The sequence below is a fragment of the Zeugodacus cucurbitae genome, chromosome 2, assembly GCF_028554725.1.
Source record: "Zeugodacus cucurbitae isolate PBARC_wt_2022May chromosome 2, idZeuCucr1.2, whole genome shotgun sequence".
Taxonomy (NCBI): Eukaryota; Metazoa; Arthropoda; class Insecta; order Diptera; family Tephritidae; genus Zeugodacus; species Zeugodacus cucurbitae.
In genome coordinates, this window is record NC_071667.1 from 63821896 (window position 1) to 63839044 (window position 17149).

At 35.6% G+C, this 17149-nt stretch overlaps 1 protein-coding gene and 1 pseudogene across 1 annotated transcript in view; both read right to left on the reverse strand.

The window, feature by feature from the left end:
- Positions 1 to 17149, reverse strand: part of LOC105215456 (alpha-2B adrenergic receptor) — a 304745-nt gene that overhangs the window by 102121 nt on the left and 185475 nt on the right. The window contains exon 3 of the mRNA XM_054225198.1: positions 2010 to 2168. Coding sequence (XP_054081173.1) covers positions 2010 to 2168 — 159 coding nt within the window. The remainder of the gene's footprint in view (positions 1 to 2009; positions 2169 to 17149) is intronic.
- LOC128920032 (small nucleolar RNA U3) lies at positions 14563 to 14743 on the reverse strand (annotated as a pseudogene).

Here is a 17149-nt window from a genome sequence, read left to right on the forward strand (position 1 = left end):
TCGTGCGCTAGCTGGGGAACTGGTTTGCTAATTACCGCTTTTTAAATGCGAATTCGTTACCGTTTTTCATTTGCAATTGCCATTTTGGCTTAAACTCGATTTTGGCAAATTGTCCAATTGGGTTAACGAAAAAAATGGCACTTAATAGAGTTTAGCTCAACTAAGTACTCGTTACTTGTAATCTCATTTACTTTTGCTAACTGTTTTTAAGTTACTTCCAGGAGAAGAGCGAAGATGAGCGCCATAAATTAACTGTTTAGTAGCAATTCGTAATAATAACTCATTTAGTGCGGATTGTTAATTGCAATAATTAGTCAGAATCAGTCGGTTAGTTAAGTTGTTTTATAAATTAACTGGATTGTAATAATGTGTTTTGGAATTTCTGTGAGATATCAAAGAAAAAAAAAACTAATGAGTTGTTCTAAGCAAATAATGGGCGAGATTAGAACAAATCTTACTTAAATCATTATGAATTGATTACAATTAAGAAGCATACTTAATTAATTCAGTTTTATATCTCATTTCTGTATTTATTTCATATATTATCGGCTGCATGTCAGAGTTTTTTGTAATGTTTTGCAAATAAAAATATTTATATAGATTGCGTAAATTGCACAAAGACAGGATCGAAAAAAAGTTTTCAAATGGAATTATAACATTTCAAGTCTCTAGATATTGAACATGAGGGTAACCCTTTTAGAAGCGTGAATCCCATAGTCACCACATACCTTAATTAATAATATTCAAACTTCCTGGGGGCTTTATATCGTATATATCGGTTAATATGGGAAATATCTTAGCAAAATTAAGTGAACTTTTAACATTGGATCTAGTGTAGCTTGGTGGCAAAAATAGTTGAAATCGGTCCATGAATTGCCCGAGCCGCCATATACTATATGTAATGATTTTCGTTATTCCGTGGCCTTAAACCAATTATATGGGTCAAAAAGTGTATTCTCATAATAAAATTAAATAAAAAATTACGAAAGGATTAAATGTTCGGTTAAATATATAGTTATCCTGTTCTTAGTTCTAAATATTCTAAAACACGATATTGGGCGTAGTTATTAGGTCTACAACTTTGCTTCCGCCGTTTTGTAAATTTAAGGCTTTTTTTGTATAAAAATGTTATTAAAAATATTGGCCGCCGCTAGCTACTATTTTTGACCATCTTTCTGGCAGCATGCGTATTCCGTGTAAATGTCCAGAATTCGGCTCAAAAGGTGACATTTTGACAGTTGAGAAATAGTTTGGAATGCAAACAGATCTCTACAAATATTTTGTTGGGTTAATGTTGACACAAATGTCCAAGATCGATATAAAACGATTTAATCGATTTAATCGACCAGTGCTTGACCCTAGAGACATTCCCGCAAATGTGGAGAATTCGGCTCAAAAAGTGACATTTTCAATTGAGAATAAGTTTGGGATGCAAACAGATCTCTACAAACATTTTGTTGGATTAATGCTGACACAAATGTCCAAGATCGATATAAAACGATTTAATCGACCAGTGCTTTATCCGAGAGACATCTTTTGGAAAACGGCGGAAGCAAAGTTGTAGACCTAACACTTAATGGCGAAAATGATTATGATTTTAGATTTTATGTCGCGTCTACTATAGTAATATTCTACACAGAAGGATCATAAAATATAAAGGCAGAAAATATGCATGACTTAGTTCTTTCAATAATTAATTAATTAATATTGATGGCTACACAATAATTTCTTAGTCCAAAGCCAACAATAAATATTAAAAGGACATTACACGTCGTACTTCCTCCATACAATCACAGTACTCATACAATGAAAACGTGAAACGCTTATTCAACGAAGCAACAATCGAAGTAATATCCGACTGTCATTCGCCTCATTTATTTGATCTGTTGACACTTGTAATTATATTGTAGGCGTATAAATTTGTTAGTCACTTATAATCAAGTGGAAGAACAATATTTTAAGAGAGGCAACTATATATTGAAATGGAGATATAGATTTCTTAGACTCACCTGTTCGTTGTTTGTTTTACGCGGATGCTTTTTGATGCCGCGTCTCGCTCTCGCCTTGGCGGCAAAATAAATTCGTATATAGACAAATACCATAATGCAGCTGGGCAAGTAGAAAGAGCCCAATGCGGAGTATAACACATAGCCGATGTCTTCGCTTAGCTGAAAAAAAAAATAAATACAATTTTAAATTAGATAAGTTTTTGAAAAGATTTTGATTATATAGTATTAATTATCAAGAAGATAAAAATAATATTTTTTCATTTAAATTTTGTTGGTTAGAATAATAAAAAGGCGTATGTTTATATTTTTAAATACAAATAAAACATTAAAATTATAATTTAAATTTATTATTCATTCGATTTTGAAGCTCTCGAACCTATCCGGTCCTGTATTTGATGTATTTGATGTCAACAGAGTATCTATTACATTTTATAATTATTATTTGTTCTTATTTCATATTTTTTGCTAAATTTTGGCACTAATTACATTTGCCTGCCACAAAGCTTGAATTTCCAGCCAATTAAAAGCTCATTTTATTACTGTTTAGCAGCTCAATCGCTGCCCACACCGTTGCGTCTACTGGATTACCTCATATTTTAAAAACGAAAACGTTTTAAATTATAAAATATTTGTTCGTAGATTAAAGCGAAAAACAATCTAATCACTCATTTCAGTGCTAAAAATTGCACACACTCAGACACATAGGTGGTTGCGAAATGAAATAAAAATCACTTATACGACACGTGGCACCAGCAGCGCCGACACCTTGATGTAGGCGAGTCGGAATTGAAAATGTGTTTCTGCGGCTATAAATCTCGATGCCGGAAAGTGAATGTGGCAGGAAAAAAACTCATTAAAGCAAACAATATCCATTTGTATTGGATTTGTATACGTATTTGCATTTGTGGAAAACCAACGGCAGATAAATAAGCAAATTTAGTTAAATGCGTGCGACTTTGAGGGAAAAGTCTTCAAATGAAATAAAAGCTTTGTATATGAGCTCACATGTGCTGTTATGTGGGTGAATGTGACATTTAAATGTGCAGATGAACATATTTCATTTGCATGTGTATCGTATTATGCGATTAAAAATATACGTATGCATATTCAAGGAAATGGAACTGAACTCTAGAACACGCTTAGCATGAAATTAATAAAAAGAAATAAAAGAAGTGTATGTTTCAGCATAAAAATAAAAGCACATTATATTTAAAATAACGTCGGACATCCCACAAATTATATCACTGATACATGTGCCATAAAGTCAACCTAAGAAGCGGATAATATATTAGGTATATGGGATCCAGCTTAAGATCTGCACCGATTTCGCCAACTTTTGGTATTAAACTAAAGTATGCTCGAGAAAATATTTCCACACAATTTTATTAAGATAACACAGATCTATATATATTGGACCTAAAGTCGACTTCATATCGAAATTAATTATATTTATATTTTATATGAGAACCGGTGCTATTTATGAACTGATTTTATTAAATTTTGGCACCAAACTACTTTATATTCAAGAGAATACGTTCACTTAAGTTTAAGACATTTGATTTAGCAATGGTATAAGATCATCTAATCATCGGGAGTAGATCCGATGTTTGGAGCAGCTCATTTTTTATATTAGGTTGGCAAATATCCGCCTTCCGCATTTTTGCTTTCAATGCTTTAAAAATTGTTATAGTGATCGGATTTAGTTCAAATATGCGCCGTTTCGTTAGATAATCTGTTTCCGTCTAGACGGCAACTTCATAATATCCCCCTCGTAGAAGACCCCCTCCTTAGTTGCGAAGAACGAAGAACTCGGACAACCACTTTTCACAAGCCTATTTTGAGTTCAACTTTACACCATCAAGGCCGTTCGCCATGGAGGAACAGGTGGCAATCACTTGGCGCTATGTCCGGGCTATATGGTGGATGCGTTAAAACCTCCCATCCGAGCTCCCGTATCTTCTAAGGAGTCATCAACGAAGTGTGTGATCTGGCGTTGTCCTGGTGGAACACTACACCCTTCCTGTTGGCCAATTCTGGACGCTTCTCGTCGATCGCTAGCTTCAAAGGGTCCAGTTGTTCGCAGTAGATCCAATCCCACCAAACACACAGCAAAATTTTGCTGGCTTGGCCACTGTTTGGGACGTTCACCGGCCTTCGACCACGACCGTTTTCGCTTGATATTGTCGTATGTGATCACTTTTTCGTCGCCAGTCACCTTCACCTTAAAAATGTGTCGAGTTCGTTTCGTTTCAGCAGCATATTGCTGGCGTTCATTCGGTCCAGAAGGTTTTTTTGCGTCAAATCATGGGACACCCAAACATCAAGCTTTTTTGTGTATCCAGCCTTCTACAGATGGTTTAAAATGGTTTGCTGACTAACTGCCATCTCCTGGGCGATGTCACGATTTGCCACATGCCGATCTAACTCGATGTTTTTCATTGATTTGATCGGTATTCGTCGTCACAGATCTTCCGCCGGCTGGGTTATTCAACAACATTCCTCCGCAGTTCGAAGTGATAGAGTACCATCCCCTAAAACACCATTAATCTCACGGAACGTTTCTCAAGCGGATTTGCCTTTAACGAAGGAAAACTTTTGAATAGCTCGAATTTCGGCGTTAATGAATTCCAAGACCTTTCAAATATGTATAATATTGTCAGATACGAGTAGCGCTTTATACGTAGCCGCGAAGTTCAAAAGACAAACAGGTGGAAGGGAGATATTTGCCAACCTAATATTTGTGGCTTTGAGTAGTTATGGACCGATTTCGACAATCTTTAATGAGAGATAATAAATATTAATGGCACTATTTGGAATAAGTTCTATACCAAAATTGGTCCCGTGATGCACAATTTATCTAAATTAAATTGAAGAAATACAGTTAGCCTTTTTAGAAAATATATTTATATTCAAAATAAACCAAATATACCAACAAATATATCTTAATGCATTTTATAAAAATATTTATTCCAAACTCATATCTTCCCGGCATAACAGGCTGCTCAAAATTATTCGGAATAAGCAATTTTAATAGAATTAGCACTAAAAGTGATTTATGGATAAGCATAAAACAAAAAGCAAACAAAATTTCTATCAACATTGTTAGCATTCATTGCAAAATAGTAAAGTTTACTAGTTGATAGCCCGAAAGCCCACAAAATGAAATGCACACACACACACTCGCAAGCATTTGAATGCACAATATGTTTTTAAGTGGAATTTATATTTATGTTTTCGCCCCGTTTACCTTAGTTGTTGTTTGTGGTAGGATAAATGGCACTGGCACGTTGTATGGCCGAAAATCTTAAATGTAGTTTATTACTATGCAATTCTTCAAAACCTTGCTTTGCCCCTATTCGTACGTATGTATGTATGTATATAAATAAACATTTAAATGACATTTATGAAATAAATTTCGCAGTACATTTAGCATATTAAAATTAATGCTCTCCAAATGGTTTATTGTTTGGCAATAGACAAACTTCAGCAGAAACGAAATAAATATTAAATGCATACTCACTTTCACTATTTTCTACTAAATTTGTAATAAATTTCCATATAAGAGACTTACTGACACAAGCACCTTGGGGTAAATTACTCTAGGCCGAAAAATATTTATGGTTTCGATTATTTATGATTTTGTGTTGTTCAGTGCATTGCTAGAATGCATATGCCGAAACATTTGTTGTAATTAACTTCGTTACTTTATTATTCAAATTTTGTTAGTGTTTTCTAAGTAAAATAATACAATATTTCTCTTCGAGCAAGCAATTATTCTCAATTAAGCTAGATGGATTTATGACTAGCGCTAGTAATCTTGCACTTTTTACTGAATTCTTTGGTAATATATGCTTGGATTAAAGTTGATGCGATGTACTCATCTATGAGGCGGTAGAGTATGAATTTTCATCCGGGGTTTGGGGTTGCTGAAATTATCATCTACTCGATCCCTCAGCAAAACATAGGTGATTTTATAAAGAATAATTCTTTATTTTTTCTTATTATCTGTCTTATTATTTCTTCCTTGACTCCCATATTATTATCTTTACAGGCATAAAAGGCAGGAGAGCGATCGCATACAATCAATCAGTGTAAATATCGTTTGGATATTTAATAATATCAAAAAACATATATAGTTTGATACACCTGAGGTCTTCATTTCATCTCTCACTATCACTCAGTGACTATCAACCATATTCCAACTGGTTGAGAAGATGTTTCATCTAAGCTGCTCTTTCAGCTGCCCAATCAACGAACGAATGATGCAGAATCTTGCATTTGGACTTGGGCCTCTTCCTGGCAGCCATCGCGAATATCAGACTCTGCATCATAGTAAACAATTTAAGTTTACTGACTTATGAACTTAAACTTCGGTGCAAGCTTTTCACGAAAAAGAACAAAGTATTCCAGGGAATCTTTTATTTTACTACGTTAGTAGGGTTTAAATTCGATATTGAGTTGAGTTTTTGATGCTTTCCAGCTAGTAATGTATAGTAAGTTCAAACTAATGCCAGTCTCCAGCCGTAGACACCGCGCACCTTAACTGAATGTCCGTGTTTCTTGTCCCTCAATGTTATGTCATAGCTAATTGGCTTTCACATTAGAAGAAAGGTCAAATGGCAAAACACATGCTTCCTTTTGCTACACCCACGCAATAATATATATTGAGAAATAAAATTTCCTAGGAAATCTCATTAAAAGGTAAATGAAAAATCTGTTTGAAGCCGAAAAAGTTTAAATCGGTGAACTGGAAATCTGCACAAAAGTAGCAAAATTAAAATTAAAAAAAAAAATCAAATACAGTATCTCTCTCTTCTGTTATCAATTCTATACTTAAATTTTGTAAAAAAAATCGGCACTTCTTTCTAAAGAACCTAAATGCAAATGTGCTGATAAAATTTAGAATTTAGAAAGCCAGAACACACATGTGGATGTACATAGTAGCATTAGACCAATTGCTTTTGGGGGCAGAGCGAAGCTTCAGCTGAATTTAAATAAAACAATTACTCGCCTATGAAAAGAATGAAAAGAAATAAACAACTTGCTTAGAATTGCGTAATCTGCATTTAATTAAAACAGAGTCGAAAACAAGACAGAAGACCCAAGCGCACAACCGCTGGCTACGCTGTGCCTTTAAACTCGCTTTAGTTTGAAAGTGTAGGTATGTGCGTATGTGTCTGTGGTGTATAAGGCTACTTAGCATGATTTTTGCTGCAAAGAAAGTTGGTGTAGCTGAAGATTTCGGTTGTTTGGAATATTCGATGCACGCATTCGACGATGGAAACTTTACAATTTTCTAATTTGGGAATTTGCAAATGTTTGCTACATCCTCTGCATGCGTGCGTGCGTGCGTGTGTGTGCATTAGTAGGCGTCAGTGTACGGCTGCGCATTTACGAAAGGCTGCTACAAAGGGTTCAAGCTTGTCGAAGTTGAAATTTGGCAATAGCAAAATTGTATCTTTGTGCTATAAATGGCTACTGCTGCATTCGATTTAAGCTATTTTAGTTCGTATGTATGTGTGTGTAGGTGCGTGTGCGTCTAGCTAAGCAAAAGTTTGTTTATATTTGGTTGGTTGAAATTTTAATTACCATTTGCCAACGCTCAGGGACTGGGATTGGGCATTGGACCCAAAGCAGTTTGGCATGCAAATAAGCATTAAATGTTTTCTATGTAAAGAGTTCTGAGGAAAATGTGAATGTGTATAAGTACATATGTCTGTGTATGAATGTGTGTACACTTAAACATATTATTTTGCTACAATTTCGCACATATTTTCATTAATATTCTAACGATTCAAAGAAAAGAAGAATATTTTGTGCATTTTGATATACATACAGTCACTATATGTGTTTATACGTATTTGTTGTAGTTGCAGTTTGAGCTATCTATTTAATATTAATTACATTATGAATGCAAGTTAATTAAAATTGTGAAATTTAGACGATCTTTTCGCCCATTTTCTGGTAATATGCTTCACAGCTTGAAGACAGCAAAGAGCTAAGAAAGAGATAAATAATTTTTGAATACTTTTCGGTAGTCAAGATATTAAGAATACATTTTAAAGGATTACCCAAATCGTTATTTGATTTGAGAAGGAAAATGGAAGGGTCGGCATATGAAATCGATGACGCATTGGACACAAGTAAGTGTAAAAGAGAATATTTTTACAGAGCGCTACACGTGAATAATGTCAAAGAACCCAAAAATAGATCACTTTTCATTTAGCAGCGCACACTTGTGATAGCTCAAGATACAAAATTTCAAATATAACTAGCCGAGGAATATACAGTATGATCCACAACTTATTGCATGCCTAGCGCCCTCATCTACTTTACAAATATTAAGTTCATGGATGGGTCTATGAAAAGAAAGTGCACGAAGCAAAGCAAAATGGGAAACTTAGGAATATAATCTTTGCTTTTAACAATAATTCCTCGTTTGTGGTTTCGAGAAACTTTTCTAGCAATTTATCTAATAAACTAGCAAATCGCTCCGGCTTTGCACGGGTTTAAACAAACATGTCAAAAGTTATAAGTTTTTACACACTTATACACACTCTCCCATACATATGTAGGTACTTTCCCGTTCCTTTCGTGGGTTCATTTTAAAAAAAGTAAAATGAGGAAAATTCGAACATGAAAATATATTTGATTTGTAATGAGCTAAAACTTGATCACGACCTCTAGTCTTTGATGTCCGTTGTATTTCTCTCTGATTATGAAGGCGTTGGGAACGCTCAGAGTTCGACTCCCTAGTGCGAGCTTATATATTTCTAATATTTTGTTCTTCAAGACGCTGCACACGCTCCATACTCGACCCTCAAGCGCGTACTTGGCAGGTTTTGAAATTTTTTTCAGCAAGCGGCTGCGAGCGCTTGTTACACGACTCTCTGGCACGCGATTGCGATGCGAAGAGAATGACTTGCAAGACGATTTGCAGTTGCAGATTAAAATTCTCTATCACGGAGTCTTTTTGATACCCTCGCCTGGGAACTATTTCCAGAAAGTTGAGATTTGCAGTTGCAGATTAAAATTCTCTATCACGGAGTCTTTTTGATACCCTCACCTGGGAACTATTTCCAGAAAGTTGAGATTCTAGCAATAAATATAGCCTATGTTTTGTAGCTTTCCAATGGTGAAAGAATTTTTGAAATCGGCACAGTACTTTTTTTGAGTTAATTCATTACAAATATACATACAAATCTTTCCTCTTTATAATAGTAGTATATTATAGATAGTGAGTTCCAGAATTTCTAAACGAATTTTATTATATTAAGTCCTTCATACAATTATTTTCATTCAATATTTCCTTCAGTAATTACAAAGGTTTGCATGCGAAACAATTAAAATCCAAAAATCGTTGCCTACATTTAGGAGCAGTCGCTAAAACGCACAAAAATCAAAGAAGCGAGGAATTAAAAACGATTTTCGATTGCTGGAAATTGCTTTGAAATAGCATTTGTTAAAGCAAAACATGCCAAGCGATCTATTAAATTTTCTTTTCACTCGCTTACATTCACCTCTCACGCGTAATCAGCTTAAGTATGTAAGAGAGAAAACATATACCACACGTACTACACTTTCCTGTTGCTGGCATGCTGGTGTTGTGCTTTTCTTTTTAAATCATTTTAAATGCACAGAATTACACGTATCTACCCATCCACCGATATATACTCGTTTTAGTATTTTGTTTTTCTTTTCCTTTCTGTGCCCCACTGAACTTGTTTCATATTCTCATCTTCTACTTGAGTGACCCCACAGTGAAAATTGTCTACAAGCTACACACTTAGCTGCGCGTATGGGCGAGGGCACGACCTGTGGACGTACATACTCGTACATATGTGGAACATTACCGTTCAGCGCTTATACAATAGCGGTATTCTCTGCTGTAGCCACTTCCCGAGCACACCCACACATTAATACTTACACAGAGCAGAGCACATCAAGTACATGTTGCTCTCAATGTTTGCGGCACTTCCCTACGGTGTTCGCTTTGCCTTCGTTTTATTTTAATTCAACGTCTTTGTTTTCTCGTTTTCTACTCGTCATTGTTGTGGTCACACACACTCATACATGCACACACATACATATATATTTCACATATGCGCTCCCCCTCAAATGTATTGCTCTGAAGGCTGCTTGCTGTGGTGTTTGTGTGTGTGTGTGTGTGTGTGTGTGTGTGTGTGTGTGAGCTACGATCCCACCGTGCGGTGACTGACTAGATTTCACTTAGCCTTAACTCGACTCAACTTAACTTGACTTGCATGCTTTGCAGGGGTGCAGCAGTGCAAGCTTCTTTTTTTCGTTCTCTTGTTGTTGTATTTTTTACACGCTTTGCTTTTGCTGTTGTTATTTTTAAAACTAATGTGTATGCATTATTTGTTGTTGCTGTTTTCTTTTTTCATATGTACATACTCGTACACAGATTCATGAGTGTCGCCTCATACTGGCTGCTTGTGAAGCCATGAAAAGCAACAAAAGCGTCTGTGGCCTGCAGGCAACAAGCAAAAAGTTAATTTATTTGAATTTAAATTTACATATTTTTGTTTCTCACTTCTCCTCCACACAGCATTTGGGAATTAGAAATAATGCTTTTTCTACATTTATATTTTTTTATATGAAAATTTTAATATTTTTTCATTAAAAGGTTTTCCTTTTGTTGGTGCACGTATTTATGGAAGGTTGTGTGCATGTGGGCGTGTGCACTACTGCTTTCTGCCATTTTTGCAGGTCACATAAATTGGATTTGGCCAAAGTGGCACGCTGAGTCTGGTGGCGTGCAAATTGAAGCTTTGTTCATAATAACGAGATAATGGCGAGAATGTCGGTAATCTAGGTTAGTTGGTTAGTTAGCTCGCTAGTAAAGTGTGGGTGTTGGTTTGGCTGTGAGCTATTGCAATTAATGCAAGAAAAATATAAATATTTAAATTAGTTTACTTTTTCATTATATTGACGTGCTCCAATTTGCTAAATTTAATATTTTTAATTTAATTGAGTAAAAAATTATGTGCAAATATCAACTCCTTTTGAGATTTATAATTATTAGGGCTCTTTAGTTTGGCACAAATATTAATCTATTTTAATTTTTTGTTATTTATTAAGTCTGTAAGTTTTATTAAACCGCTTTAGTTCAATACCCGTATTGACCCATCACCACCGTTTGATCTTCGCGCTTAAATGTAGGCAACGATGACGAGTGAAGTTGAAATCCGGATGTCTGTCCGACCGTCTCTCTGTGCCTCTGTCCGTGCAAACGTTAACTTGAGTAAAAATTGAGATATCTTAATGAAACTTAGAACACATATTCTTTGGCACCCTGAGGAGGTTGCTTTCGAAGATCGGTCCACTGACACGCCCACAAAATGGCGAAAACCGAAACTACATAAAGTGTCATAACTATGCCATAAATAAAGTTATGAAAGTAAAATTTAGTACAAAGGATCGCATTAGGGTGGGGCATATTTGGATGTAATTTTTTTGGGAAGTGGGCGAGACCCCGCCCTCAAATAGGTTTTTTGTATTTATCTCGCAAATCAATAAAGCTATATAAATCAAACTTTCTGCAGTCGTTTTTTTTAGCCACTTCTTAATGCAGTCCAAAAATGAAAGAAATCGGATAATAACCACGCCCACCTCCCATACAAAGGTTAAGTTGAAAATTACTAAAAGTGGGTTAACTCGCTAAGGAAAAACGTCAGAAACACTAAATTTCACATAAGCAATAGTAGATAGAAGCTGAACTCAGATTTTTTTACAAAATGGAAAATGGGTGTGGCATCGCCTACTTATGGGTCAAAAACCATACCTCAGGAACTACTCGACCGATTTCAATGAAACTAGATTTGTAATAGTTTCCTTACATCCCAATGCTATGTTGTGAGTATAGGCCAAATCTGTTTACAACCACGCCTACTTCCTATATAGCAGAACTTTGAAGACGATCTGAATCGCTTACTTTACAATATATAAAGTAAGCACTAGTGAAGATATCGGTGCAGAACTTTGCACAAATACTTCGTTTATAGTGTGGCAGCCCCATTCTAAAAATCGCCGAAATCGGACCATAGGTTTTCAAGGCCCTATATATCGAACATGAGGACTTCGGTGCTTCTAACCTAATATTGGGGGTTTCCAACTTTCAATGGGCTTTATACAATATATATGACGAATATGTGGGTCAAATTGTGTATTATTAATATATATAAAGTTAAATAAATAAATTGCGAGAGTATGAAATGTTCGGTTACACCCATACGAATTGTAATCATGTGGCAGCACTCTTCAATAATATTTTCAACAGTAAGCTTTATTAAACCTCTTTAGTTTAATACCCATATTGACCCATCACCGACGTTTTATCTTCGCGCTTATATGTAGGCAACGATTATCATAGATATCTGGTTTGTGGATAATCTTACTATTGTATCACTCTCGACGAACGAAAATCAAATTCTACAAGTCGCTTATTATTCCCGTACTGCTTTATGGTGCAGAAGCATGGACGATGTCAACATCCGATGAGACGACTCTTGATGTTTTCGAGAGAAAAGGTTTGCGCAAGATTTATGGTCCTCAGAAATTGGCAACGGCGAATGCCGCAGACGATGGGACTAGGAACTGTATGAGTTATACGATGAGATTGACATAGTTAAGAGATTGTTCTCTACAAATTGGTGTACAAGTGAAAGGAATGATTGACCTAAATACTACATTTAGAGTGATTTTTCCTTAATAAGGTCGTAGATATAATAAAGATGAAGACAAAGAATTTTTATTTTTTTTCTAAATTAGTTTTTATGGTATTAAGTCACATGTTAAACATTTTCACTATACTTAACATAAGCCAAATCTAATCTTACTTCACCACATTTTATCTAACCTTGGCAAAATTTCATCATACCGAATTGACTACTACACTTACCAAAATTTAAATCTCATTCATATTACGCATTTTTAAATCAGGCATTAAAATTGACTACACTATAAAGCAACAATAAATAATTATATCTTTCAATGAATATATTAAATACTCACATTTTTATAGTCTTGTTGAAGTTATAAAATTATTATTGGTCTACTTTTTCCTAACAACTTAAATGACGAAGTATATAAAAAGTATATGCCACAAGAAGAAATATCGAATTTTTATGACACCCACTTTGCCAGCATAATAAACATTTAATATGGAAAAAATCGAGAAAAATCATGGAATTTACATTGGTATTTGTCACCTCAGCTAAAAAAACGCACTTTTTAATTAACACACCCATAACAAAGTCATTTAAATTGAGCGGGCAGCGAGGCGATGACGACGCTGAAAAAATACCGTATGAAAAAGCGATTAAAGCAAATGAAAAATCGCATTTAACTTGTTCGGTTGCTATTAAGTTCCCGCATTTAATTGTTTATTGCTGTCGTCATGCCGGTGACATTTTTCATTTGCATTTAATTCAATACGCGCGCGCACACACCGCTGCGCAGACAAAGGGGCAATGAAAGGTGGCGGCATTAAAAAGAAAACAATGTAGACAATAAAATTTATACAGCGAAGCGTGCAAACAAAGGAGAAGCGATGAAAATAGCGAAAAGCGTGAAATATGAATTGCTGGCGACAGTCGAGCTGCGTGCCGCAGTGTGTGTGTTGGTGTGTGAGTGTGCAGACAGTTTTTCCCGTTTTGTTGCAGTTTTTTTTAATTAAATGGTAATCATACACCTTCGTGCTGGCTACACACGCACCCGCATTCATACAAATTTACGTGAGAATTGTAAAAAGTTGTTGAGCAAACTCATTAGCGTTTAAGTGGTTTTGAAGCGAACGAACTAAGCAAAGTTGGCAGGCGAATAGGTATGCGGAATTGATATAATCACAAGTGCTAGATGAGTGAGAAGGTGTGTGCGCTTGGCTCAAGAGGTCGCTGATTTCCTTGAATATTTATTGAGAGGGTTGGAAAAATAATGGCGCTGACACAGATTGTCAGAGTTTGTGAAATCCAGTGAGGTTGGAGTGTTAAAGTGACTCAAAATCTGTCAAAATATTACTGAAAATTTAATTTTTGTATATTAGCGAAGTTATAAAATAATTTTACAAACAAAAATATGTAAAGAAATTAAAAAAAAGATGCGTGGAGTCCCTACGCGCGGAAGAAGTTATACTTCTTAGTGATATTCCAAGAAATGCATATCATTTTGTATGAAAGAAAAGTAGCGAGAGGGAAAGGATAAAAATATGATGGAGTGACCAACACTTTCTTAAATTCACATTTCATAAATTTATTATGATCATTTTATAAAGCAAAGTCCATATCAATTATCATTTCTGGGTTCTGTCGGATTGATATCTATAATATTTACAATTGAATTATGATAACTAAAATACGATATGAAATGTGTTACATCTATTTTATCTATATTTCTCGCGAATACCGCATCAATAGTCATACCTCCTTGCATCGTAGGATCATTTCTTCCATTGATCATTTCTAATGAAAATTTCTCTCTTAGGAATGCCAGTAATGGTTCAGCTTCTGGCAATGAGAAATTTACATTGAAATCTCCCACAAGGAGGACCGACATGATTTCTAATATGCCACAAGACAAAATTAGAAATGAAGTTCATAAACCTCACGCTATAAGATAAAACGATATACCTCCTCAGCGCGGGTGCTAATGCTTTCGATTTGCAAAGAAAATAAATGAAGACTGACTACAGAAATGATCCTGTGAAGTATAGTCTTAACTTTTCAACGGCCAACGCAGAGTATTTCAACCAGAAGTCACACAAAATAGTTGAGAATTCGCAGAAATGAAACGGAAACGAAAGAAAAATAATTTAACGGGTGATTTTTTAAGAGCTTGATAACTTTTTAAAAAAAAAAAACGCATAAAATTTGCAAAATCTCATCGGTTCTTTATTTGAAACGTTAGATTGGTTCATGACATTTACTTTTTGAAGATAATTTCATTTAAATGTTGACCGCGGCTGCGTCTTAGGTGGTCCATTCGGAAAGTCCAATTTTGGGCAACTTTTTCGAGCATTTCGGCCGGAATAGCCCGAATTTCTTCGGAAATGTTGTCTTCCAAAGCTGGAATAGTTGCTGGCTTATTTCTGTAGACTTTAGACTTGACGTAGCCCCACAAAAAATAGTCTAAAGGCGTTAAATCGCATGATCTTGGTGGCCAACTTACGGGTCCATTTCTTGAGATGAATTGTTCTCCGAAGTTTTCCCTCAAAATGGCCATAGAATCGCGAGCTGTGTGGCATGTAGCGCCATCTTGTTGAAACCACATGTCAACCAAGTTCAGTTCTTCCATTTTTGGCAACAAAAAGTTTGTTAGCATCGAACGATAGCGATCGCCATTCACCGTAACGTTGCGTCCAACAGCATCTTTGAAAAAATACGGTCCAATGATTCCACCAGCGTACAAACCACACCAAACAGTGCATTTTTCGGGATGCATGGGCAGTTCTTGAACGGCTTCTGGTTGCTCTTCACCCCAAATGCGGCAATTTTGCTTATTTACGTAGCCATTCAACCAGAAATGAGCCTCATCGCTGAACAAAATTTGTCGATAAAAAAGCGGATTTTCTGCCAACTTTTCTAGGGCCCATTCACTGAAAATTCGACGTTGTGGCAGATCGTTCGGCTTCAGTTCTTGCACGAGCTGTATTTTATACGGTTTTACACCAAGATCTTTGCGTAAAATCTTCCATGTGGTCGAATAACACAAACCCAATTGCTGCGAACGGCGACGAATCGACATTTCACGGTCTTCAGCCACACTCTCAGAAACAGACGCAATATTCTCTTCTGTACGCACTGTACGCATTCGTGTGGTTGGTTTAATGTCCAATAAAGTAAACTGAGTGCGAAACTTGGTCACAATCGCATTAATTGTTTGCTCACTTGGTCGATTATGTAGACCATAAATCGGACGTAAAGCGCGAAACACATTTCGAACCGAACACTGATTTTGGTAATAAAATTCAATGATTTGCAAGCGTTGCTCGTTAGTAAGTCTATTCATGATGAAATGTCAAAGCATACTGAGCATCTTTCTCTTTGACACCATGTCTGAAATCCCACGTGATCTGTCAAATACTAATGCATGAAAATTCTAACCTCAAAAAAATCACCCGTTACAATCATATATATGCTAAATATGATTCAAGAGGTAATTAAAGCCCAAAACCAAATGTTGCAAACTTTTTTAAGTAAAAAATGAGCGTACTTAACATTTGTATATGGAATGCTAATGGTGTTAACCAACATAAATTGGAGCTTATTAGATTTCTGAATGAAAATAATGTAGATGTAATGCTGTTGTCAGAAACCCATCTTACGAATAAAAATAATTTCTTTATACTGGAGTATAGACTCTATGTTACAAATCACCCAGATGGAAAGGCACATGGTGGAACAGCAGTGTTAGTTAGAAAACGATTAAGCCACCACGCATTAGAATCTCATGCTACAGCGCAGTTACAAGCTACAACAATATCTATAAAAAATCGTTGCGGAGACTTAAACCTGACGGCTATATACTGTCCACCTCGTTTTAAAATTACAGAGAGTGAATGTAAAGACTTTTTTGAAACGCTAGGTCATAGATTTCTAGCAGGTGGAGATTACAATGCAAAACATATGTATTGGGGCTCACGACTTATTAATTCGAAAGGACGACAGCTGTATCATACTATTATAAATAGGCGCAATAACCTTGATATAATATCCCCGGGTAAGCCGACATATTGGCCTATCGCACATAACAGTAGATACATGTACTGACCTATCTTCTGATCACTCTCCTATACTAATAAAGTTATGTGAACAACCCATATTTATTGAAAAGAAAGTGGGCCTAACATCTCACAAAACGAACTGGCTAAAATACAAAAAATACGTGAGTAGCCACATTAATATTGAATTCAAAATAAATAAAGAAGGAGATATTGACGAAACTATAAGGGAACTCAATGATATAATTATTAACGCAGCGGTCTTAGCAACACCAAAGAAAAGCTATAAGCCACTTGGTCTCAGGAAAATCAGTAATAGAGAAATAGAACAGCTTGTAAATGAAAAAAGGCGTGCTAGACGAGAATGGCAGATAAATCGCTCCCCATCCACTCACCTTCAATT